The sequence below is a fragment of the Mauremys reevesii genome, linkage group 24, assembly GCF_016161935.1.
Source record: "Mauremys reevesii isolate NIE-2019 linkage group 24, ASM1616193v1, whole genome shotgun sequence".
Taxonomy (NCBI): Eukaryota; Metazoa; Chordata; order Testudines; family Geoemydidae; genus Mauremys; species Mauremys reevesii.
This window is the reverse complement of record NC_052646.1, coordinates 18,039,024-18,065,871: the sequence shown is the minus strand read 5'-3', so window position 1 is coordinate 18,065,871 and position 26,848 is coordinate 18,039,024. Positions and strand designations below refer to the sequence as shown.

Below are 26,848 nucleotides of genomic sequence, written 5' to 3'. Positions count from 1 at the left end.
TACAATTTGAAAATAAGCGACTTTCATCTGCGCAGTGTCTATAGTTCTGTGTTTAGCTAATGTTTTTGAAACTGGAATTACTAAAGTGAGTAAAAGCTACAGTTACATTCTAGGAGGATGCTATTATTTGATTGTGCCACTTTACATAATGAATGGCAAAGCACAATATGATACTAACAGTAATAATGCTAATTACTCCAGCCCGGACAGGTTAGGCAGTTTAGAACTCAATACTCAAAGAATTCAGTGTGAGCATAAGAGAGAAATAAAATTATGAAATGTAGAGACCTGTCAACAAACTCAACTAACGGCACTTTGAAAGAATAAAATTACATAGCATGTATGTGCATTGCAGGAAGTAACAAGTAACAACAGCAAGATAAGTATGTGTTGGGTGGAGTGAGTGTGAAAGAGACAGTGTGTGTGAGCTGGGGGTGTGTGAGATCTGGGGGAGTGTGTGCGAGACCGCATGCTGCCCCTTTAATAGAGCAGCTCTTTGCAGGCTGAAGGAAAGCTCCTTGAGACACAGCAGCGCCGTCCCACTCTGGGTGAGCCCTGTCCCCCACCCCACCTGCTCTGCAGAGATGGGGCACATTGGGAGGACAGGGAACAGGCTGACATCTGAGCCCCTCCCCCTGCTCCTTACAGCAGACTGGAATCTCCCAGGAGCAGCTGGCCAGGGTGGCTCCAAGGCAGGGGGCAGGAGCCACGGGGCTGCAGAAGCCAGCAGGGGGAGGGGCACCCCTGCTGCGGAGGTGCCCCTGTGACGTTGCATTCCATCATGCTTTATAAAAATATGTGTATGAGTGTGAATATAACGTAACTGGAATATGCTTTATGAAAAAGGTCTCTTGTAAGGTATCGTTACAAAGCTTATAATCTACTGAGTGTGGTCCTCCTAGTTTTATGAATGTATCATTCTTGTACCTGAATCTAGGAATATGTAGCATAACTCTGAGGTCCTATTGTAATTATGCAATGTGTGGGCCACTAATGGTGGCTTGGAATCTTAATGGCTCCCATTAGCTAGGACAATTGACTGTGGATGGCTCTGTTTACCTGCAAGTCTCCAGTGCATCCGTGCAGGCCAGTCCTGGAGGAATGGAGGGGGGGCTCACGGGACATGTGATCATGTCACCTGACCTGGAATCCATCTTTAACCTGGTGCCTCTCCAGTTAGAAGGAGGGGTGGGAAGGAAGGAGAGACAACGATTCCCTCCTTGTGCCAAAGATATAAAAGGGGGTGGAGCACAACAAAGGGGGCTGCTGGTCATGAAGAAATCCCTACGTACCAACTGAGCTGGAGCTAACAAGAATTGAACCGGGGAGAGGATTGGGCCCAGACTAGGAAGGAGTCTAGTCTGCGAAAGAAGCTTATTGGAACATCTCTGAGGGTGAGATTTACCTGTATTCAGTTTCTTGATGTATTAGGCTTAGACTGGTGTGTTTTGTTTTATTTTGCTTGGTGACTTACTTTGTTGTGTCTGTTATTACTTGAAACCACTTAAATCCTGTTTTTGATACTTAATAAAATCACTTTTGTTTATTAATTAACCCAGAGTTAATGATTTATACCTGGGGAGCAAACAGCTGTGCATCTCTCTCTATCAGTGTTAGAGAGGGTGGAGACAATTCATGAGTTTCCCCTTGATAAGCTTTATACAGAGTAAAACAAATTTATTTGGGGTTTGGATCCCATTGGGAGCTGGGTCTCTGGGTGCTGGAGACAGGAGCACGTGCTAAGTCATTTTCATTTAAGTCTGGTGCAATGAAGTTTGAGACCCCCTGCGAGAACAGAGCAGACCAGGTGATGCTAGTTACTGATCCCTGCAAGCCAATGCAGTTACCACAAAGCCAAATCTTAGCGTGAAAGCAAGTGTTCAGTCTTTGAGAAATGCTGAATTGATTGTGTTTGTCTTTGTGTTACAGTAGCACCTACTATGTGCTCAGATTGGTCCAAGCACAGAAGAATCCTTGGTTTCTAGACATGTCAGAGTATCACAGAAACTGTAAACTTGCAAATAGGAATAAAAGTCACTTTTTGGCACGTGCCAAAAGAAATCGATACCTGCGCTGTGCCATGACGCTTTTTAAAATGACTTATAAACCCCTTGCTGGCTTGGAATGATTCATCCCCTGTTAAATTTCCAAATTTTGTCACTTGGGCTTGAAGAGTTGGCCCACCTTAGGGGCATTCCTTTCAGCCTTTCCTGAGCAAACCACGTGCGCATGGTTTTCTCTCTCGTGGGTTTTGCTGAATAGTGCACACGTTTTCACTTAAGCCCCGTGGCAGAATCGATATTGTGTACAAAGCCGTTCAGTTTATATTCATTGTTTTTCCATCCTCGGAGAGCAGATTCGGCAATCCCAGTGTCTTTTGAAATTTTGGCCTGGGTTTCTCCGCTATTTGCTTGATGTGTTGCAGCAGCTTTTCTTCTCCACTGTAGGAACGCTGACGCTTGCCCTCTGCCCTGTAGCGTGACAATGACTACGCATGCGTGATACGTCTTTACGAACACGGGGAAAAATATACAACACAATTCTGCTCCGCACTTCCTGTCGATTTCTATCTCAGTGAGTTAGTGAGCAAATCTGTAGCGCTATAAGCATGTTCCTGTACCGCGTGTTAACGAGTCTCGCGTGTTAAATAGGTAGCACGGGGAGGCATGGCGCTACCGCGTGTTAAGTGGATTCGCGCGTAAACGGGTCATGCATAAATGGCTCTGTACCGTACATACATGCGCACACACACATACACACTCATATACACACACATATATATATATATACAGAGAGAGAGTACATATAGACAGTGCGCACACACATACACTGGATAGATACATACACTGACTATTATTTTAGGATATGTGGCACGGTGGACCCCTGCTCCTGCCCTGAAGGGGTTGAAAACAGCCCTGGGAAGGGGCTTTAGGCTGGGCTGATTGGGGAAGTGGCTGCAGCTGGGTCCACGCCCCAAACTGAGCACCAGGGCCTTATAAGAAGGCCAGGGAAGCCAGAAGCCCAGTCAGTCTCTCTCCATCTATAGAAGGAGATGGGCCTGGCTGGAGGGAGCAATGCTCAGTGCCTCACAAGCCTTCTGAAGACAACCTTAATGACAAACTTTGCATTGGATACACACAGTCATTTTCTAACGATAAAAATGGGGGTGTAGGTTGTTTCCCTGAGATACAGAGTGTCAAACTCACCTTGGGGCAGATTGGAGCCAGCGCCCTATAGAGGGGAAGGGCCCTGTGCCCCATTACCCTCCCAGCCAGTCCCCCCAGCCAGTACGCACCCCCACGCGGTGGGGTCAGAAGCCGGCTGTCCGTGGGAGCTGCTTGTATCTGGGAAAATCTCCCGCTTGCGTCGATGGCACCGAGATCTGCAGCCACTGGAACCGGCTTCTGCAATACGCTCTAGGGCCCAGATTCACGCCCTGACTTCCCTTTCCTGTCTTGAAATCTCACATCTCTCCACAGCCCTCACCCTGACACTCGCGCCTGCTCAGTCCCAGGCAGGTCTCCTCACGCACCCGGTGATTCCCATTGGAGTCGGGATTCACTAGCTGTCCTAACCAGACATCTGCTGTTCCAGTGCGCTGTTCCCAGCGCCTCGCCCCAGAGGCAGACGCATCTCAGCTCCGGGTGAGCAACCCCTGGGCAGTGTCGCTGTGTGGCTGTTCCCAGCCGCCCCGCCCCAGAGGCGGCTGCATCTCAGCTCGGGGTGAGTGATTAGCATTTGCTACATGTACAATACGATAAGAGGTGTGAGCTGCTAGTCTTCAAATATTATTGTGTGATTGGGAAAACCAGTAAGAAAGGGATAGATCTGGGATGGGGGGCAGGTAGCCAGGACTCCTGGGTTCTATTCCTGACTCTGGGAGGGGAATGGTCATAACAGTGGGGCTGGGAGCCAGGATTCCAGGGTCTATCCAGAGCTCTGGGACCGGAGTGGGGTGTAGAGGGTCTCAGAGTCAGGTCTCCTTTCCTGTCCCTGGCTCTGGGAGGGGAGCAGGGTCTAGTGGGTTACAGTGGGGGGTGGAGGCAGGGAGTCAGGACTCCTGGGCACTATCCCAACTCTGGGAGGAGAGTGAGGGTTAGCAGGGCTCAGATCCCGGACTCCTGGGTTCTATTTCCAGCCCCACAAGCAATATGCAGCCTGCCTCTGTTGCAGGGAAGCCGTGGTTAGGGCCAGCCAGAAGGAGGGGAAGTCGGCAGGATGCTGGTGCTGGGTTTCTGAGACAGCATCTCCCCCCAACCCCCTCCCGTCCACACCCACTTCTGCTTTCACATTCCTGTGCTTGCCGCTTCCCCAGACTCTGAGTCAGGAACCCAGGCTGCAGGGTCGGAGAGCCAGGTGCTGAGCCCCCCTCTGCAGGTCTAGGGGGGAGTGAAGCTAGGGGGGAGGGAGCTGGAAGGTCTGTGGAGACTGGGGTGCCCCTCAATCCCCACCTGCAGCCTCTTGCTATCCCAGCCCTGGGCTCCCTGCCCCCACAGCTCTGCCGATGCCCCTCAAGGCCGAGCAGGGTCCCGACCCACGGATGGGGATGGAGGCTGGATCTCACGGGGCAGGCCTCTGCCCCTAGAGCCCTGGGCAGCAGGGCCCGTCCCACCCTGCTCTGGGCTGGTGCATGGGCCATGGGGGATCCAGGCTGACACCCGCCCAGCTCACTGCACCAGCACCCAGGTGGGGTGGATGAGGCAAAGGGCTGCAAAGAACCGGGTGCAGGGAGACAAAGCACAAATATGTGGATTTTAAAAGCCAAAGTCAGGATTCTGTGAGCAAATCTCACAATATTTGGCCAATCTCAGGATTTTTAAAGCAAACCTCAGGATTTATCAGTGAATTTCAGGGAGGGGTTGGGGTGGTCATGTTCACATTCAATCTTGGGATTTTTTAGCGAATACTAGAATCACAGACCCACAAGGTGAGAAGGGACCACAGGGGTCACCTAGTCCAACCCCTGCCAAGATGTAGGATTTGTTGGGTCTAATCCATCCCAGACAGATACTGTCCAGCCCCCTCTCGAAACCCTCCAGTGAAGGCACTTCCACCACCTCCCTGGGCATCTGCTCCATTGTCCAACTGCTCTCGTCCTGCTCTCTGGGGTGAGAGAGAACAACTTTTCTCCAGCTTCTCTATGGTAGCTTGTCCTGTACTTGAAAACTGTGATAATGTCCCCTCTCACCCCACCAATCTCTTTTCCAAACTAGTCATACCCAGTTCCTTCAGGCTGTGCCCCTAGGGCTTCCATTCCATCCCTTTGATCCCTCGCCTCTGAATCCTTTCCAATTTCTCTACATCCTTTCTATACATTGGTGACCAAAACTGGACACAGTCCTCCAGCTGAGGCATAGAGCGGTACTGTCACCTCTCCTGACTTGCATGCTCTGCCTCTGTACATGCAGCCTGACATTGCATTTGTTTGGGGGTTTTTTTGCAACAGCATCACATTGCTGACTCCTGTCGAGGTTGTGATCCGCCACAACTCCCAGCTCCTTCTCAGCAGTGCTGCTGCCAAGCCAGTTCTTCCCCATCTTGTATTTGTGCATTTGGTTTGTGTTCCCTACGTGGAGCATCTTCCGTTTGTCCTTGATGAATTTCATTGTGTCAGCTACAGCCCAATTCTCCAATTTATCTGAATTTTAGCTCCATCTTCCAAAGTGTTGGCAACTCCTCCCAGCTTTGTGTCATCTGCAGATTTGATCAGTCTGCTCCCTAGTCCTACATCCACGTCATTGATAAAGATGTTAAACAACATGGGACCTAGAACAAATCCCTGTGGAGCCACACTTGGGACCTCCCTCCAATCCCACATCGTTCCATTAACAGTTACTCATTGTTTGCTGTTGTTTAACCAGTTCTGTATCCACTTAATGGTAGTTCCACCAAGTCCACATTTCTCCATAAGAACGACCAGACTGGGTCAGACCAAAGGACAATCTAGCCCAGTATCCTGTCTTCTGACAGTGGCCAATGCCAGGTGTCCCGGGGAGATGGACAGAACAGGGAATCATCAAGTTTCCCATCCCGTGTCGCCCATTCCCAGCTTCTGGCAAAAAGACGCTATAGACACTATCACTGTAGATCGTGGCTAATAATCCATTGATTGACCTACCCTCTATGAATTTATCCAGTTCTTTTTGAATCCTGTTATAGTTTTGGACTTCACAACATCCTCTGGCAAAGAGTTCCACAGGTTGACTGTGTGTGAAGAAATACTTCCTTATATTTTTTTAAACCTGCCGCCTATTAATTTCATTGGGGAACTCCTAGTTCTTGTGTTATGGGAAGGAGTAAATAACACTCCCTTATTTACTGTCTCCACACCAGTCAATGATTTTATAGACCTCTATCATATCCCCCCTTAGTTGTCTCTTTTCCAAGCTGAACAGTCCCAGTCTTAGTAATCTCTCCTTATAAGGAAGCTGTTCCATCCCCTAATCAGTTTTGTTGCCCTTTTCTGAACCTTTTCCAATTCCAATTTGGGATAGGGCCACAGAACTGCACACAGTATTCAAGATGTGCACGTAGCATGGATTTATATAGCGGCAATATGATATTTTCTGTCTTATTAGCTATCCCTTTCTTAAGGATTCCCAACATTCTGTTAATTTTTTTGACAGCCGCTGCACACTGAGTGGGTGTTTTCAGAGAACTATCCATCGTGACTCTCAGATCTCTTCCATGAGTGGTAACAGCTAATTTATACCCCACCACTTTATATGTATAGTTGGGATTATGTTTTCCAATGAGCATAACTTTACATTTATTAACATTGAATTTCATCTGCCATTTTGTTACCCAGGCACCCAGTTTTGTGAGATCCCCCTGTAGCTCATCGCAGTCAGCTTTGAACTTAACTCTCTTGAGTGGTTTTGTATCATCTGCAAATTTTGCCACCTCCCTGTTTACCCCTTTTTCCAGATCGTTTATGAACATGTTGAACAGCCCTGGTCCCAGTACAGACCCCTGGGGACACCACTATTCACCTCTCTCCACTGTGAAAATTAGCCTTTTATTCCCATCCTTGGTTTCTTAGCTTTTAACCAGTTACTGATCCCTTCCCACTTATCCCATGACAGCTCACTTTGCTTAAGAGTATTTTGGGGAGGAACCTTGTCCAAGACTTTCTGAAAATCTAAGGACATCGACTGGGTCACCCTTGTCCACATGCTGTTGATTCCATCAAAAAATTCTAGTAGTTTGGCGACCCATGATTTCCCTTTACAAAAACCATATTGAGTCTTCCCCAACAAATCTCTGCATCTGATCATTCTGCTCTTTGCTATACTTTCACTGTACTATAATTTCAACCAGTTTGCCCGTCACTGAAATTAGGCTTATTGGCCTTCAACTGCTGGGATCACCTTGTGACGATGCGTTTCTGGTGGGACCCAACTGAGAGTGCCAATTCAAGACCAATTGCTTAAACAGGGCAGTTACAGCCCAAGGCTGGGGATTTTCCATCTCTAAGGCAAACCAAACCAGCGAGACAAAGAGGACTTTGGTTTTACCCCAGTGACCAACACAAGCAATTTCCTTAGACACTCCAGTCTCCCAGTATCACCACCAGAGCCACTCATCCTGGGGAATGAATGGTTATGAAAACCAACACCCCAATAAAAGAAAAAGGTTCTCTCAATCCCAAAGAATCAAGCCCCAGGTCAATATACACATCAGATCTTACCCACAAATCACGCTGTTGCCAATCCTTTAGAATCTAAAACCGAAAGTTTTATTCATAAAAGGAAAAAGGTAGAGATGAGAGCTAGAATTGGTTAAATGGAATCAATTACATACAGTAATGGCAAAGTTCTTAGTTCAGTTACCTCATCAAAGAAGGAAACGAAGCTGGTTTGGCAGTATTTCTTCTTGGTAAATCCATGCTGGTGATCACCCCTTCGGCCTCACAAATTGAAGGTTTTATACATTGCTCTAGTAGCTTTCCAGGTGTCGAGGTCAGGCTGATTGGTCTGTAGTTTCCCAGCTCCTCCCTTTTCCCCTTTTAAAGATGGCCCCTCTGTTAGCCCTTCCCCCATCTTCTGGGACCTCTCCTGGCATCCATGAGTTTGCAAATATTATTGCCAGTGGCTCCAAGATTTCTTCCACTAATTCCTTCAGCCCCCCTGGGTTGAACAGCATCCTGCCCCACTGATCTGAATTCATTCAAATTGGCCAGAACATCCCTGACGTGTTCTTTACTGATCCCGATCTGCAGCCCTTCTGCTTTGTTGTCCATGGTAACTTCGCTGGTTTCCCACTCACATGTTGTTTTTTTCTGGGAAGACTGAAGCAAAGCAGGCACTGAGCAGCGCTGCCTTCTGACCTTCTGTCACCAGCTTGGGTTTTTCTGGCCGCTCTCATGATTCTTAAAGAAAATCTCAGGTTTTTTTCACCAATTTAAGGATTTTTTTAGCTCACGATCTCTCAGGACCATCTGGTGATTTGGGGTTTTCTGTGTGGGTGGGAGGTCCCTGTGCTGCCAGCAGCCCCAGATCAGCCCCCTGCAGAGCCCAGCAGCACTGATGGTTCCCCAGGCAGATCTGCGCCCCCCCAAACAGCCTCTGCTCTCACACTTCTCACCCCCCGTCTGTCTCTAGGTTTGTACCAGCCCAACTCCCCAGCCATGGGCAGAGTCCCGATGCCACAGCAGGACGCTGGGGAAAGGGAGCTCCCGCCTCAGGGCCCCACTGGAGAGCAGGGGGTCCTGCCACGCTGAGGGTCCTGATCCTCACCCTGCTCTGGAGGGGTAAGTAAGCAGCACCTGCAGCCCCAGGGCAGGGGGAAGGGCAGAACCTGCGCTAAGCGGGGCCAGGTCTGTCCCAGGACTTGGAAGGGAGACTGGCCAGAGGGGGAGGGGAGCGCAGTGCCCCAGTGCGGTGCTAGGGGGCACTGAGTGACAGGTAGTGTGGGCAGGGGGCTCGATGTAGGGAGGGATGGAAAGTAAATGGAGTGAGAATTGGTCAAGGACCCAGTGCTGGGCTCAGATGGGGCTGCAGGTCGGGAGTGAGGGGCATTGATAGATCACGAGGGGGAGTTGAGCTGAAGTTAGGGCTTACTGGACTCTCAGGACCGTCCAGTGATTTGGGGTTTGCTGTGTGTGGGGGAGGTCCCTGCGCTGCCAGCAGCCCCAGATCAGCCCCCTGCAGGGCCCAGCAGCACTGATGGTTCCCCAGGCAGATCTGCGCCCCCCAGAGAGCCACCGCTCTCACACTTCTCACCCCCGTCTGGCTCTAGGTCTGTCCCAGCCGGACGCCCCAGCCATGGGCACAACCCTGCTGCCACAGGAGGATGCCAGGGAAAGGGAGCTTCCAGCTTAGGGGGAAGGGCAGAACCGGCGCTAAGCCGGGCCAGGTCTGTCCCAGGACTTGGACAAGAGGGGGAGGGGATCGCAGTGCCCCAGTGCGGTGCTAGGGGGCTCTGAGTGACAGGGAGCGGGGGCAGGGGGCTTGATGTAGGGAGGGATGGAAACTAAATGGAGTGAGATTTGGTCAGGGACCCAGGGCTGGACTCGCAGGGGGCTGCAGGTCGGGAGTGAGGGGCACCGGCAGAGCTGTGGGGGCAGGGCCGGCTCTAACATTTTTGGCGCCCGAAGCAAAAACAAGGAGCGCCGCCCCCCCCCGAGCGTCACGCCACCCAAGGCTCCGCCCCCGAGCGTCACACAAGCCCCTCCCCTCGAGCGTCGCCCCGCCCACGTCCCCGCCCCGCCGAGCATCGCCCCGCCCACGTCCCGCCCCGCCGAGCGTCGCCCCGCCCATGTCCCCGCCCCCCGAGCATCGCGTCTCCCAAGTCCCGCCCCCCGAGCGTCGCGTCGCCCAAGTCCCCGCCCCCCCAACAGGGCACCGCGCCTCCCCCCAGCGCCGCCCGGCCAAACAAAAACAAACCCCGAGTGCCGCCCCCTCCCGTGCTTGGCAGGCTGGTGCCTGGAGCCGGCCCTGTCTGGGAGGAGCTCGGGGGGGGTCTCTGCTCTCTATGGGCCCCACTTCGATCCCTCCCCGTCCCCTGCAGGGTCCCTGGCCCAGCTGCCTGGATTTATCCTGACGGTGCCGCAGTCGGTGTCGGTGCAGGAGGGTCTCTGCGTCCTCGTCCCCTGCACCTTCACGTACCCAGCCCAGTACGACACCGACAATCCCTCGTCCCAGCTCTACGGACGCTGGTACAAGGAGCCTGCTACTGGGGGCCAGGATCCTCCCGTGGCCAGCAGTGTCCACAGCCTGTGGGTGTCGCAGGAGACCCCGGGCCGGTTCCGGCTGACGGGGGATCCAGCGCACGGCGACTGCTCCCTGCAAATCAGTGACGCCCGATGGACGGATGCCGGGAGATATTTCTTTAGCTTTGAGAAAGGCCTGTTAGATCACACTTACCGCTCCAATTCCGATGGCACTGACCCTGCGCTCACGATCTCTGTGCCAGGTAAGAGCAGCCGCAGTCACCGCTTGTGAGGGTTCCCCAAACTCTGAACTCTGGGGTACAGATGTGGGGACACGCATGAAAGACCCCTTAAGCTTATATTCTACCAGCTTAGGTTAAAAAGTTTCCCAAGGCACAAATTCCTTCCCTTGTCCTTGGACGCTATTGCTGCCAACACCAAGTGATTTATAGAAAAATCTAGGGAAGAGTAACCTGGAATCTCAATCCCCCCAAAATATCCCCCCAAGCCTCTTCACCACCTTTCCTGGGGAGGCTTGAGAACAATATGCCAACCAATTGGTTAGCAATGTGAGCACACACCAGACTCTTTGTCTTCAGGACACTGACAATCAATCAGGTTCTTAAAAGAATAATTTTATATATATAGAGAGAGAGAAATAGAATCACACCTGCAAAATCAGTTTGGAAGGTAACTTCACAGGGTAAATATTTCAGGAAAAAGATTTCAAACACAGAGGATTCCCCTCTGGCTCAGCTTCACAGTTACAAAAACAGGAATCAAACTACATCTGTAGCATAGGAAAATTCACAAGCTAAAACACAGGATAACCTAACGCCTTTCCTTGCCTACTTACAATATCTGTGGTTTAAGATCTATTCTTCCAGGTATATTTTCAGGAGATGTTGTACCTGCTTGGTCTCTCCCTCCGTCCAGAGAGGGAACAACAACTATATATATAATATATATATATAGATTTTATATCTATATATATATAATTTTATATATATATAGAGAGAGAAATAGAATCACACCTGCAAAATCAGTTTGGAAGGTAACTTCACAGGGTAAATATTTCAGGAAAAAGATTTCAAACACAGAGGATTCCCCTCTGGCTCAGCTTCACAGTTACAAAAACAGGAATCAAACTACATCTGTAGCATAGGAAAATTCACAAGCTAAAACACAGGATAACCTAACGCCTTTCCTTGCCTACTTACAATATCTGTGGTTTAAGATCTATTCTTCCAGGTATATTTTCAGGAGATGTTGTACCTGCTTGGTCTCTCCCTCCGTCCAGAGAGGGAACAACAAAGAGAGCAACAAACAAATCCTCCCCCCACCCCCACAGATTTGAAAGTTTCTTCTTTCCTCGTTGGTCCTTCTGGTCAGGTGCCAACTAGCTTATCTGAGCTGATTAATCCCTTACAGGAAGGCAATGTAGTACAGCTGACAACAAGGGATGCATACAGAAAGTTGTTACTCTTCCCTCTATATTTATGACACAACTCAGCAGCCCCCCTGAGCCAGCCAGTCCCCGCTCGGGGGCCGGATCATCTGAAGGGCAAACGTCTCATCTCCCTGAACGATTCTCTTCCCCTCTCACTGTGTCTCAGGGCTGACGGAAGAGCCAGAGATCCAGATCTCACCGGCGCGGGGGCTACCAGGGACGCTGGTGGCCGGGCAGCCGGTGACTGTGACCTGCACAGCCCCTGGGCGCTGCTCCGGGCCCCCTCCACGAGTCACCTGGACGGGGCCGTTCAGCGACACAGCCCGGAACGTCTCAGCCCAGCTGGCGAACGGCACCTGGGCCCACAGCTCCGCGCTCAGCTTCACACCCAGCCCGGGGGACCACGGCAAAGAGCTCGTCTGCAATGTCACCTACAGGCCACCACGGGGACCTTCCACCCGCAGAACCGTCCGGCTCAACATCACCAGTGAGTGACCCCCTCCAGCCCCTCCACGCCGGCCCTCAGGCCCCTCTGCTGGGATTCCCCCCCGCCTCCCAGCCCTGCCCTCCAGCCCCTCCCCCAATCCGCCCTGTGCTGGGATCCCCCCCCCTCCTGGCACCCTCTGCCACTTCTACTCCAGGCCCCTTCACCTCACACTGTGCAGCCCCTTCTCCCTTGGGATCTTCACCCCTTCCAGCCCCCCTTGGCTATGGCACCCCCCCCCCATCCTCACCCCCAGGTTCCCAAGCCTTCTTTTCTGGAATCCTCTCTACGCCCAACCTGCCCTGCCCCCAGAATCGACCTATACTGGGATCCACCCCTACATTCATATCCCCCCTTGCTGGGATTCCCACCATCACACCAGCAACCCCAGTTCCCCCTGAGATCCCCCCGATCTGTCCCACTGTGTCTCCTCCAGCCCCTCCTCTTTCTGCTGGGATCGGTGGATGCTCTATATGGGGCAGAGGGTTAACGGGACCCAGTCACTGTCCGGCACTAAACACACTCCAGGCTCGGTGCCCAGAGACCTCGGCCCACCCTGCCCCAGGGCAAACCCCCGTTAAATTGCCTGTGACCCTTGTGCTGCAGATCCAGGGCAGAGGGGAAATCAGCAGCCGCCTTTGCGAGGTGAAGGATCAAATCAGGCTCCACTGTAAGGACGGCCCTTGTTCCCTCAGCCGGAGGGGGATTTGGAAGGAACCCGTCCCCCGCCCGTGTCTGAGCCCAGGCCCCAGCCCCACCCCGAACATCTACACAGACATCAGAGACCCGCACCCCGAGCCCCGCGAGCCCGACCCAACGGACCCAGACTCTGAGCCTCGGCGCCGCGGGCTTTGAGGGCAGCATGGACGGACCCTGCCAGGCCTGGCCAGCCGGTACCAGCGTCCGGCTGTTCCAGGTGTTACTTTCAGCCGCCCCTCTGGGTGCAGCTGGGCTCCAAAATACCCAGGCCTGGCAAGCCAAGCCCCAGGGGCAAAAGGAGAGGGCTGGGGAGAGATGAACTGGGGGAAGGCGAAGGACCCATGATGGGGGTGTCTAATGTCCCTGGTGGAGGCTGGGTCTGGGCTGGGGGTGGGAGTGGGGTTATTTAGACCCCTGGCTCTGTCCTGCCCTGGGGAAGACATGCTTGGGGAGCAGGACGCTGAATGCCCGGGCGCCCGGCAGACAGTGGCGCAGGTCACACTTGCTCAAGTACCCAGTCTGATGCAGGCCGGCCCCTCGTTAGTGCCTGCCCCAATTAGGCCGAGTTTTGACCCCCCCCCTATTTTTGGTCCCTTGGGTTTCCATTTCCCACATTTCTGGTTCTCCGGCGTGGCCCTAACCCAGCCCCTGGGTTCCGTCGGGCGCCTCTTGGGTGGGGCTCAGTCAGGTCTGTCGCTTCCCTTCCCCGCCCACGGGCCTTGTGTCACTTCAGGGACTTTCCCGTCCCCCAGCTGAGCTCACAGCAAGGGGCCGTGTCTAGGCTCAGGGATCACTAGCACCCCCCCCCCCGGTGCTGTCCAGCCCCTCTGATCCCCCCTGTCTGGTTTGTGTTACAGACTCGCCCGTGCCCCCCAGCATCACCGGGACCCTGACCAGGAACGGACGCCCCGGTGAGAGGCCGCGCTGCGAGCCCCGGGAATCAGCGAGCGCCTCCTAGTCACGCTCTTCCCACGCTGAGGGCCAGGCACCAGGCTCAGCCGGGCCAGGCTCATGCGTGTGGGAATCGCAAGCCAGGGGAGGCTGAGCTACCCCAAAAAGCCCTACATTGGCCCCACCCGTGCTCTGCCCCCAGGTTCTCTCCTGCTCACGGCCCGCGCTGTTCCGCCAGGGCAGCGCTGGGGCTGGGGTTAGGGTTAGGGACGGCCGGCCTGCGGCCCGGGACTCCAGGAGGCGAGTGCTGTACCTCCCTCCTGCCCAGTTCTCTGGGGCTGGGGTGCTCTGGTGGCCCAGAGCTAGCTTGGGGGGGCCAGGGGCCCCGGGGGGGGGTCCTGGGCTCCAGTGGGGTGCGGCCTTGGGCAGAAGGGGCAGGGCCTGGGGCCAGCCAGCCTCCCTGAACTTGCAATTCATATGTCGCCCATGGCCAGTCTGCTCTGTGCCCGGAGGGGAGAGCCCGAGGAAGCCGTAGGGCAGTAGGGAGGGTGGTGGGGGGAGCAGGCCCGGTGCCCTCTGTCTCCAGCCTGCGGGGTGGCACTAGGGGGTGCTGGGCAGCAGGGAGGAGATGGGTTAGGGCCCAATCTGTGCAACAGAGACCTGCTGCCATGGAAAGGCACCGAGATTGTGCACCCCCCCCCCCGAGCTGGCTACGGGGTGAGTCGTGCCTGCATAACCAGCCCCCATACCCCACCCAAGAGATGGCTGCATCTTGGTGCCTTGCTTGGGGGGCGGGAATCTCTGTGGGGGCCTAACCTGCCCATTCTTCTCTTCCAGTGCCAGAGGCGTGGGGAGCTGAGGGTGACGTTGTGTCTCTGGAGACCCAGGAGGGCGACTCCCTGAGCCTGAGCTGTGAGGCTGGGAGCAGAACTGAGACCACCCTGAGCTGGGCCAAGGGGAACGAGTCCCTGAGCCCCGGCCAGGGAGAGGCTGGGCACCTGGAGCTGCCGAATCTCAGCAGAGGGGACGCTGGGGAGTATCGGTGCTGGGCCAAGAATTCCTACGGGTCGGCCAGCCGGGCCCTGCGTGTGCACATGCAGAGTAAGGCTCTAGGGGGTGCCATGCTGCAGGGATCAGTTTGGTGGGTCAGTGGGGGTGCTGGGCTGCAGGGTGCGGGGTGGAGAGTTGGGGGGGGTGCTGTGCTGGGGGGAGTGGGGAGAGGCTCACAGCTCATGGCCAGGGAGAGCAACTCCCTGCGAGTCCTCTTCTCCATCACCAGCAACCCCCCAGCGGTGCTGGGCTGGGTGAGGGGGGGCTGAGCCGTCAAGGGTACCTGCCCCCGGGAAAGAATCAGCTGTAGCTGGAGCTGCCCAGCGTGACGGCCGAGGATGGGGGGCTGTACAGGTGCTGGTCCCAGAGAGAGGAGAGCTCTGCCCTGGGGACGTTCCAGCTGCTTGTCAAGTCTGAGTGAGGTTAACCAACAGGTCTCCCTGCCAGTGGGTTTGAGTGGGGTTAACCCAGAGGACCAGGCTGAACTCGTCCTGCCAGCGCCCGGGGCCCAACGTCAGCTGCAGCTGCTCCCTGCGCTCTCAGCCCCCACCCTTGCTCCAGTGGCAGGTGGAGGGGGAGCCCCTGGCTGGGAACAGCTCATGGGGGACCCTGCAGGTCAGCTCCTGGGCCCAGGTGGACGAGGCCGTCAGCACCCTGAGCTGGATGGGGGGTGGTGACAGAAGCCACCAGATCTTTTGCCTCGGCTCCAACCCCCACGGGTTCCATATTTTACTGCTGAACCCACCGGAAACAGGTGAGAGTCCTACCCCTCTAGGGGGCGCCAGCTCTGACTTGGTCCGAGGGTGGGGGATTGGCTTCCTCAGGCAGCAGGGAATGGGGTACGGGGCTTATCCCGTCTAGGGGGTGCTGGCTCTGACCCAGCTCCAGAGGAGGGACTGGCTGTCTCAGGGGGCTGGGAATTTCCCCTCTGGGGGCTCTGGCTTGTATCCGGCCCCAGAGTGGGGGTTGGCTGGCTCGGAGCAGGGGTTGCAGGGCTCTATCCCCGACTTTTGGCTTCTTCCAGCTCCCACAGGTGGCCTCACTTGGGCATTTATCGAAATCAGCTGCAAACTCGTCTTCGTGGCGACTGGATTCTTACTGGCCTATTACCTCACCCTGCTCTATTACAGACGGTAACTCAGCTACTGATCCACCTACCGACCTACCCACCTAGGTACCCACCTAGCTACCAAGCCACTGATCCACCAGTCTACCAACTTACCAGCCTGTCTAGCTGCCAACCCACTGACCCATCCATCTACCCATATACCAGCCCACCTAGCTACCTTCCTACAAACTTACCATCCTACTCAACAACCCACCTACCATCCCACCCCCCTACATACCCACCTTCCTACCTATGTAACCATTGACCCACCCAGCTTCCTACTACCCCCCAAGCTACCAATGCACTGACCCAACCACCCACTGACCTACCCACCTACGCACTCACCTACCTCCTATCTGTCTATCCAGCTGTTAGCTTTCCCTCCCCACTCTGAACTCTGGGGTACAGATGCGGGGACCCACATGAAAGACCCCCTAATCTTATATTCCACCAGCTTAGGTTAAAAACTTCCCCGAGTCACAAATTCCTTTCCTTGTCCTTGGACGGTATTTCTGCCACCACTAAGTGATTTAAACAAACATTCAGGGAGGCGTCACTTGGAGCCCTATCCCCCCCCCAATATCCCCCCAAGCCTCTTTACCTGCTTTCCTGGGGAGGCTTGAGAATAATGTACCAACCAGTAGGTTAACCCAATGAGCACAGAACAAATCCCTGATTCAAAACACAGAGGATTCCGCTCTGACTCTGCATTCCAGTTACAAAACAGGAATAAAATTACCTCTTAGCATCTGGAAAAATCACAAGCTAAAACAAAAGACAATCAAATGCATTTCCTTGCTATTTTTGTAATTTTAGATGCTTATTCCAGGTCGGGCTTTAGGAGAGTTTATTTTTCTGCCTGGTCCCTCTCTCTGCCCCAAGAGAGAAGAACAGAAAAAGCACAAACAAAACCTCCCCCCTTCCCAGTTTTGAAAGTATCTTCTTTTCCTGTTGGTCCTTCTGGTCAGCTGCCAACTATGTTAATTAAACTGATTAACCCCTTATAGGTAAGTGATTCTGTACCTCTGGCCAGGAGGGATTTATGTTACTGCATACATAAGGTTATTACCATTCCCTATATATTTGACACCAAGTAACTAACTACTTACCCACCCACCTACGTACCCACCTATCACCAGGCCTAGCTACCTACTCACCCACCCACCCATCAATCTATCTCTCTATCTCGAGTGTCAGCCACTTACATATCCCAGACTCTCTCTCTCTCTCTATCTCTCAGGACACCCTGCTGCACTTGTGAAAGCAGAAGAAAGGACAGGCCGGGGGTCAGGGAATCCACAGTGCCTGAGTCCGGTGTGTAAATCAGGCCATTCCTCAGCCACCGAAGAGCCGACAAAGAATTGGAATCTCACAGGACTGAGGAAAGAGAGAACGAGACCTCAGCTGGGGGACAGCCACCCCGGGTGAGGCCAATGGGCCCTGTTGCCTCCCCCGGTGTTTAATTTGTATTGAAAGAGATGCCAGAGCTCAGCTGTGACTCAAATTAAGCCCTGGCAGGGCGGCCTGATACTGGCGGGGGCTGGCCGGGCACCCAGCTGTGAAGGCAGCGCCACCGCCAGCAGCAGCGCAGACGTCAGGGGGGCCTGGCACATGGGGTGTCACCACCCTCCTGCGCTGCTGCTGGGGCTTGTGGTGCCTGGTGCTCGGCATGTGGCTCAAGGCTTCGCGCTCTCACATGGGGGCTGCATCTCGCCAGAGCCCACGGCCTCCCACAGCCCCCTGGCCACTCCTGGCTCACCCGGGGCGGGGCACCAGTTCAGATTTGGGGTGGGGGGAGGAAACTTTAGCTATGATTCCAGGGACTACTTAGGCACCTGAAAACTCTCGGGTCTTTGCAGATAATATCGTAGGGATTAGCTGACAGGAGCACTGTATCTAATTGTTATATAAAGAGAGAAAAAATATATAGCAATGCCAATTAAAGCCACATTTAAAGTTTATATGTAAAATTTAGAGCAATCAGGAGCTAATACAGAAAGATATTCCCAATCCGAAGCCTTGAGGTATCAGTTCTGGAGCTTTAACGCAGCTACCAGAAACACACATCTGAGACTTTGTGCACAATCTTTAGTAGAGATAAATAAAAATAAATAATATCATCTTAGTTTCTGTAACAGACACACTGTGTTACTGCCAAATCGCCTCTATTTTAGTCAATTATTTTCACTAAAAACATAATTTTAACATATAAGATTAAGATTTTTTTCTCATTTATTAAAAAAGGGAATTAATGTTTCTAATTCTTTTGGCATTTATGTTTATCGACCACAATCCTGTAGTTGTATGTGACTCACTAACATTTGACTCCACCATTGCTATTGGTCTCACAGTTGGAACTGCAGTTATTTTCATGCAAATGTTAAGTTAATTTACAGCTATAACTAAAAATACAATTAGAAAATAAGCGACTTTCATCTGCGCAGTGTCTATAGTTCTGTGTTTAGCTAATGTATTTTAAGTTGGAATTACTAAAGTGAGTACAAGCTAAAGTTCCATTCTAGGAGGATGCTATTATTTCATTGTGCCACTTTACATAATGAATGGCAAAGCACAATATGATACTAACAGTAATAATGCTATTTACTCCAGCCCGGACAGGTTAGGCAGTTTAGAACTCACTACTCAAAGAATTCAGTGTGAGCATAAGAGAGAAATAAAATTATGAAATGCAGAGACTAGTCAAAAAACTCAACTAACGGCACTTTGAAAGCATAAAATTACAGAGCATGTATGTGCATTGCAGGAAGTAACAACAAGTATTAACAGCAATATAAGTATGTGTTGGGTGGAGTGAGTGTGAAAGAGACAGTGTGTGTGTGAGCTGGGGGAGTGTGTGCGAGACCGCATGCTGCCCCTTTAAGAGAGCAGCTCTTTGCAGGCTGAAGGAAAGCTCCTTGAGACACAGCAGCGCCGTCCCACTCTGGGTGAGCCCTGTCCCCCACCCCACCTGCTCTGCAGAGATGGGGCACATTGGGAGGACAGGGAACACGCTGACATCAGAGCACCTCCCCCTGCTCATTACAGCAGACTGGAATCTCCCAGGAGCAGCTGGCCAGGGTGGCTCCAAGGCAGGAGGCAGGAGCCATGGGGCTGCAGAAGCCAGCAGGGGGAGGGGCACCCCTGCTGTGGAGGCGCCCCTGTGACGTTGCACTCCACCATGCTTTATAAAAATATGTGTATGTGTGTGAATATAACGTAACTGGAATATGCTTTATGAAAAAGGTCTCTTGTAAGGGATCATTACAAAGCTTATAATCTACTGAGTGTGGTCCTCCTAGTTGTATGAATGTATCATTCTTGTACCTGAATCTAGGAATATGGAGCATAACTCTGAGGTCCTATTGTAGTTATGCAACATGTGGGCCACTAATGGTGGCTTGGAATCTTAATGGCTCCCATTAGCTAGGACAATTGACTGTGGATGGCTCTGTTTACCTGCAAGTCTCCAGTGCATACGTGCAGGCCAGTACTGGAGGAATGGAGGGGGGGCTCACGGGACATGTGATCATGTCACCTGACCTGGAATCCATCTTAAACCTGGTGCTTCTCCAGTTAGAAGGAGGGGTGGGAAGGAAGGAGAGACTAACGATTCCCTCCTTGTGCCAAAGATATAAAAGGGGGTGGAACAGAACAAAGGGGGCTGCTGGTCATGAAGAAATCCCTACGTACCCACTGAGCTGGAGCTAACAAGAATTGAACCAGGGGAGAGGATTGGGCCCAGACTAGGAAGGAGTCTAGTCTGCGAAAGAAGCTTATTGGAACATCTCTGAGGGTGAGATTTACCTGTATTCAGTTTCTTGATGTATTAGGCTTAGACTGGCGTGTTTTGTTTTATTTTGCTGGGTGACTTACTTTGTTGTGTCTGTTATGACTTGAAACCACTTAAATCCTGTTTTGATACTTAATAAAATCACTTTTGTTTATTAATTAACCCAGAGTTAATGATTTATACCTGGGGAGCGAACAGCTGTGCATCTCTCTCTATCAGTGTTAGAGAGGGTGGACAATTCATGAGTTTCCCCTTGATAAGCTTTATACAGTGTAAAACAGATTTATTTGGGGTTTGGATCCCAGTGGGAGCTGGGTCTCTGGGTGCTGGAGACAGGAGCACGTGCTAAGTCATTTTCATTTAAGTCTGCGGCTTGCGGGTGTGGTTCAGACCCTGGGTCTGTGTTGCAGCAGGCTGGCATGTCTGGCTCAACAAGGCAGGTTTATGCAGTCCCAAGATGGCAGGGAAAATGGGCTCTGAGGTAGTGTCAGCACATCAGGTGACAGTCCCAAGGGGGTCTCTGTGACCCAACCCATTACAGCCCCGTTCGCCCGTGGCTAAGGCCAGCCCTGGATTACTTCATTTGCTCTGTAATGACCAGAAAGCGTTCAGATACCCCGGTGTCGAGCGCAGTACGATACCCTCTAGAGCAGTGGCTCTCAAACTGTGGATCAGGACCTCAAAGTGGGTCACGACCCCATTTTAATGGGGTCACCAAGGCTGGCTTAGACTTGCTGTACCCGGGGACCAAAGCCCAAGACTCACTGCCTGGGGTCCGGTGGGCTCAGACTTCAATCCCCCCTCCTGGGGTTGTGTAGTAATGTTTGTTGTAAGAAGGGGGTTATGGTGCAATGAAGTTTGAGACCCCCTGCGAGAACAGAGCAGACCAGGTGATGCTAGTTACTGATCCCTGCAAGCCAATGCAGTTACCACAAAGCCAGATCTTAGCGTGAAAGCAAGTATTCAGTCTTTGAGAAATGCTGAATTGATTGTGTTTGTCTTTGTGTTACAGTAGCACCTACTATGTGCTAAGATTGGTCCAAGCTCAGAAGAATCCTTGGTTTCTAGACATGTCAGAGAATCACAGAAACTGTAAACTTGCAAATAGGAATAAAACTCACTTTTTGGCACGTGCCAAAAGAAATCGATACCTGCGCTGTGCCATGACGCTTTTTAAAACGACTTATAAACCCCTTGCTGGCTTGGAATGATTCATCCCCTGTTAAATTTCCAAATTTGGTCGCTTGGGTTTGAAGAATTGGCCCCCTTAGGGGCATTCCTTTCAGCCTTTCCTGAGCAAACTACGTGCGCATGGTTTTCTCTCTCGTGGGTTTTGCTGAATAGCGCACACGTTTTCACTTAAGCCCTGCGGCAGAATCGATATTGTGTACAAAGCCGTTCAGTTTAGATTCATTGTTTTTCCATCCTCGGAGAGCAGATTCGGCAATCCCAGTGTCTTTTGAAACTTTGGCCTGGGTTTCTCCGCTATTTGCTCGATGTATTGCAGCAGCTTTTCTTCTTCACTGTAGGAACGCTGACGCTTGTCCTCTGCCCTGTAGCGTGACAATGACTAAGCGTGCGTGATATGTCTTTACGAACACGGGGAAAAACATACAACACGATTCTGCTCCGCACGTCCTGTCGATTTCTATCTCAGTGAGTTAGTGAGCAAATCTGTAGCGCTATATAGCAAGTTCCTGTACCGCGTGTTAACGAGTCTCGCGTGTTAAATAGGCAGCACGGGGAGGCATGGCGCTACCGCGTGTTAAGTGGATTCGCGCGTAAACGGGTCATGCGTAAATGGCTCTGTACCATACATACATGCGCACACACACATACACACTCATATACACACACATATATATACAAAGAGAGAGAGAGAGTACATATAGACAGTGCGCACACACATACACTGGATAGATACATACACTGACTATTATTTTAGCATATGTAGCAGGGTGGACCACTGCTCCTGCCCTGAAGGGGTTGAAAACATCCCTTGGAAGGGGCTTTAGGCTGGGCTGATTGGGGAAGTGGCTGCAGCTGGGGCCACGCCCCAAACTGAGCACCAGGGCCTTATAAGAAGGCCAGGGAAGCCAGAAGCCCAGTCAGTCTCTCTCCATCTATAGAAGGAGATGGGCCTGGCTGGAGGGAGCAATGCTCAGTGCCTCACAAGCCTTCTGAAGACACCCGAAATGACAAACTTTGCATTGGATACACACAGTCATTTTCTAACGATAAAAATGGGGGTGTAGGTTGTTTCCCTGAGATACAGAGTGTCAAACTCACCCTGGGGCAGATTGGAGCCAGCGCCCTATAGAGGGAAGGGCCCTGTGCCCCATTACCCTCCCAGCCAGTCCCCCCAGCCAGTACGCACCCCCATGTGGTGGGGTCAGAAGCCGGCTGTCCGTGGGAGCTGCTTGTATCTGGGACAATCTCCCGCTTGCGTCGATGGCACCGAGATCTGCAGCCACTGGAACCGGCTTCTGCAAGACGCTCTAGGGCCCAGATTCACGCCCTGACTTCCCTTTCCTGTCTTGAAATCTCACATCTGTCCACAGCCCTCACCCTGACACTCGCGCCTGCTCAGTCCCAGGCAGGTATCCTCAAGCACCCGGTTCTTCCCTTTGGAGTCGGGATTCACTAGCCGGCCTAACCAGACATCTGCTGTTCCAGTGCGCTGTTCCCAGCGCCTCGCCCCAGAGGCAGACGCATCTCAGCTCCGGGTGAGCAACCCCTGGGCAGTGTCGCTGTGTGGCTGTTCCCAGCCGCCCCGCCCCAGAGGCGGCTGCATCTCAGCTCGGGGTGAGTGATTAGCATTTGCATGTACAATACGATAAGAGTTGTGAGCTGCTAGTCTTCAAATATTATTGTGTGATGGGGAAAACCAGTAATAAAGGGATAGATCTGGGATGGGGGGCAGGTAGCCAGGACTCCTGGGTTCTATTCCCGACTCTGGGAGGGGAATGGGCAAAACAGTGGGGCTGGGAGCCAGGACTCCTGGGTCCATCCAGAACTGTGGGTCCAGAGTGGGGTGTAGAGGGTTTCAGAGTCAGGTCTCCTTTCCTGTCCCTGGCTCTGGGAGGGGAGCAGGCTCTAGTGGGTTACAGTGGAAGGTGGAGGCAGGGAGTCAGGACTCCTGGGCTCTATTCCAACTCTGGGAGGAGAGTGATGGTTAGCAGGGCTCAGAGCCCGGACTCCTGGGTTCTATTTCCAGCCCCACAAGCAATATGCAGCCTGCCTCTTTTGCAGGGAAGCCGTGGTTAGGGCCAGCCAGAAGGAGGGGAAGTCGGCAGGATGCTGGTGCTGGGTTTCTGAGACAGCATCTCCCCCCAACCCCCTCCCGTCCGCACCCACTTCTGCTTTCACATTCCTGTGCTTGCCGCTTCCCCAGACTCTGAGTCAGGAACCCAGGCTGCAGGGTCAGAGAGCCAGGTGCTGAGCCCCCCTCTGCAGGTCTAGGGGTGAGTGGAAATAGGGGGGAGGGAGCTGGATGGTCTGTGGAGACTGGGCTGCCCCTCAATCCCCACCTGCAGCCTCTTGCTATCCGAGCCCTGGGCTCCCTGCCCCCACAGCTCTGCCGATGCCCCTCAAGGCTGAGCAGGGTCCCGACGCAGGGATGGGGATGGAGGCTGGATCTCACGGGCCCGGCCCCTGCCCCTACAGCCCTGGGCAGCAGGGCCCGTCCCACCATGCTCTGGGCTGGTGCATGGGCCATGGGGGATCCAGGCTGACACCCGCCGAGCTCACTGCACCAGCACCCAGGTGGGGTGGATGAGGCAAAGGGCTGCAAAGAACCGGGTGCAAGGAGACAAAGCACAAATATGTGGATTTTAAAAGCCAAAGTCAGGATCCTGTGAGGAAATCTCACAATATTTGGCCAATCTCAGGATTTTTAAAGCAAACCTCAGGATTTATCAGTGAATTTCAGGGAGGGGTTGGGGTTGTCATGTTCACATTCAATCTTGGGATTTTTTAGCGAATCCTAGAATCACAGACCCACAGGGTGAGAAGGGACCACAGGGGTCACCTAGTCCAACTCCTGCCAAGATGTAGGATTTGTTGGGTCTAACCCATCCCAGACAGATACTGTCCAGCTCCCTCTCGAAACCCTACAGTGAAGGCACTTCCACCACCTCCCTGGGCATCTGCTCCATTGTCCAACTGCTCTCGTCCTGCTCTCTGGGGTGAGAGAGAACACAGCTTCTCTATGGTAGCTTGTCCTGTACTTGAAAACTGTGATAATGTCCCCTCTCACCCCACCAATCTCTTTTCCAAACTAGTCATACCCAGTTCCTTCAGGCTGTGCCCCTAGGGCTTCCATTCCATCCCTTTGATCCCTCACCTCTGAATCCTTTCCAATTTCTCTACATCCTTTCTATACATTGGTGACCAAAACTGGACACAGTCCTCCAGCTGAGGGTAGAGCGGTACTGTCACCTCTCCTGACTTGCACGCTCTGCTTCTGTTCATGCAACCTGACATTGCATTTGTTGGGGGGGGGGGGGTTTGCAACAGCATCACATTGCTGACTCCTGTCGAGGTTGTGATCCGCCACAACTCCCAGCTCCTTCTCAGCAGTGCTGCTGCCAAGCCAGTTCTTCCCCATCTTGTATTTGTGCATTTGGTTTTTGTTCTCTACGTGGAGCATCTTCCTTTTGTCCTTGATGAATTTCATTGTGTCAGCTACAGCCCAATTCTCCAATTTATCAAGATTCCTCTGAAGTTTAGCTCCATCTTCCAAAGTGATGGCAACTCCTCCCAGCTTTGTGTCATCTGCAGATTTGATCAGTCTGCTCCCTAGTCCTACATCCACGTCATTGATAAAGATGTTGTGGAGGCCAAGAATTAATTAATATAGGTTTGAAGGATCTTAATGTATGTAGAAGTTAAACGACCCTGCATGCTGTGGTAAGGTGTGTGGTAAAGAGAGTGTTGTGTGAAGTCGATACATGACTTGTTGAATTGCAGTCTTTTTCTGTTCTCAGTATTGCAGACACTCTCCTCTCTTGTGTTCACTAGAGTATTTAATAAAGTATTTTTTTGCTTGCTGCAAACAAAAAAAAAGCGAGAAGTTTTTTTTCAATGTTAAACAACACGGGACCTAGAACAAATCCCTGTGGAGCCACACTTGAGACCTCCCTCCAATCCCACATCGTTCCATTAACAGTTACTCGTTGTTTGCGATTGTTTAATCAGTTCTGTATCCAGTTAATGGTAGTTCCACCAAGTTCACATTTGTCTATAAGAACGGCCAGACTGGGTCAGACCAAAGGACAATCTAGCCCAGTATCCTGTCTTCCAACAGTGGCCAGTGCCAGGTGCTCCGGGGGGATGGACAGAACAGGGAATCATCAAGTGTCCCGTCCCCTGTCGCCCATTCCCAGCTTCTGGCAAAACTACGCTATGGACACTATCCCTGTACATCGTGGCTAATAATCCATTGATTGACCTACCCTCTATGCATTTATCCAGTTCTTTTTGAACCCTGTTATAGTTTTGGCCTTCAGACATCCCCTGGCAAAGAGTTCCACAGGTTGACTGTGTGTGAAGAAATACTTCCTTACATTTTTTTTAAACCTGCCACCTATTAATTTCATTGGGGACCCCCTAGTTCTTGTGTTATCGGAAGGAGTAAATAACACTCCCTTATTTACTGTCTCCACACCAGTCATGATTTTACAGACCTCTATCATATCCCCCCTTAGTCGTCTCTTTTCCAAGCTGAACAGTCCCAGTTTTAGTAATCTCCCCTCATATGGAAGCTGTTCCATCCCCTAATAAGTTTTGTTGCCCATTTCTGAACTTTTTTAGCAATTCCAATTTGGGATAGGGCCACAGAACTTCACACAGTATTCAAGATGTGCACGTACCATGAATTTATATAGAGGCAATATGATATTTTATGTCTTATTATCTTTCCTTTTCTTAATGATTCCCAACATTCTGTTAGGTTTTTTGATGGCCGCTGAACATTGAGTGGATGTTTTCAGAGAACTATCCATGGTGACTCCCAAATCTCTTCCCTGAGTTGTAAAAGCTAATTTATACCCCATCACTTTATATGTATAGTTGGGATTATGTTTCTCAATGTGCATTACTTTTCATTTATTAACATTGAATTTCATCTGCCATTTTGTTGCCCAGTCACCCAGTTTTGTAAGATCCCTTTGTAGCTCATCGCAGTCAGCTTTGAACCTAATGTTCTTGAGTAGTTTTGTATCATCCGCAAATTTTTCCACCTCCCTGTTTACCCCTTTTTCCAGATCGTTTATGAACATGTTGAACAGCCCTGGTCCCAGTACAGACCCCTGGGGGACACCATTATTCACCTCTCTCCACTGTGAAAATTAGCCTTTTATTCCCATCCTTGGTTTCTTAGCTTTTAACCAGTTACTGATCCCTTCCCACTTATCCCATGACAGCTCACTTTGCTTAAGAGTATTTTGGGGAGGAACCTTGTCCAAGACTTTCTGAAAATCTAAGGACATCGACTGGGTCACCCTTGTCCACATGCTGTTGATTCCGTCAAAAAATTCTAGTAGTTTGGCGACCCATGATTTCCCTTTACAAAAACCATATTGAGTCTTCCCCAACAAATCTCTGCATCTGATCATTCTGCTCTTTGCTATACTTTCACTTTACTATAATTTCAACCAGTTTGCCCATCACTGAAGTTAGGCTTATTGGCCTTCAACTGCTGGGATCACCTTCTGACGATGCGGTTCTGGTGGGACCCAACTGAGAGTGCCAATTCAAGACCAATTGCTTAAACAGGGCAGTTACAGCCCAAGGCAGGGGTTTTTCCATCTCTAAGGCAAACCAAACCAGCGAGACAAAGAGGACTTTGGTTTTACCCCAGTGACCAACACAAGCAATTTCCTTAGACACTCCAGTCTCCCAGTATCACCACCAGAGCCACTCATCCTGGGGAATGAATGGTTATGAAAACCAACACCCCAAGAAAAGAAAAAAGGTTCTCTCAATCCGAAAGAATCAAGCCCCGGGTCAATATACACATCAGATCTTACCCACAAATCACGCAGTTGCCAATCCTGTAGAATCTAAAACCTAAAGTTTTATTCATGAAAGGAAAAAGGTAGAGATGAGAGCTAGAATTGGTTAAATGGAATCAATTACATACAGTAATGGCAAATTTCTTAGTTCACTTACCTCATCAAAGAAGGAAACCAAGCTGGTTTGGCAGCATTTGTTCTTGGTAA

General features: G+C 51.7%; 2 protein-coding genes across 2 annotated transcripts in view; both read left to right on the top strand.

Moving 5' to 3' along the window:
* Positions 1-1,768: 1,768 nt before the first annotated feature.
* On the top strand, positions 1,769-15,588 carry LOC120390573 (sialic acid-binding Ig-like lectin 12). Its single transcript, XM_039513306.1, has 7 exons — positions 1,769-1,807; positions 2,478-2,574; positions 10,012-10,416; positions 11,770-12,090; positions 13,644-13,697; positions 14,515-14,778; positions 15,482-15,588. Exons 1-7 carry the CDS (start codon positions 1,769-1,771, stop codon positions 15,586-15,588), a joined length of 1,287 nt encoding a protein of 428 aa, XP_039369240.1.
* Positions 15,589-22,306: 6,718 nt separating this feature from the next.
* LOC120390572 (myeloid cell surface antigen CD33-like) overlaps positions 22,307-26,848 on the top strand; it is a 35,979-nt gene continuing 31,437 nt past the window's right edge. The window contains exon 1 of the mRNA XM_039513305.1: positions 22,307-22,430. The gene's annotated coding sequence lies outside the window, so the exon portion shown is untranslated. The remainder of the gene's footprint in view (positions 22,431-26,848) is intronic.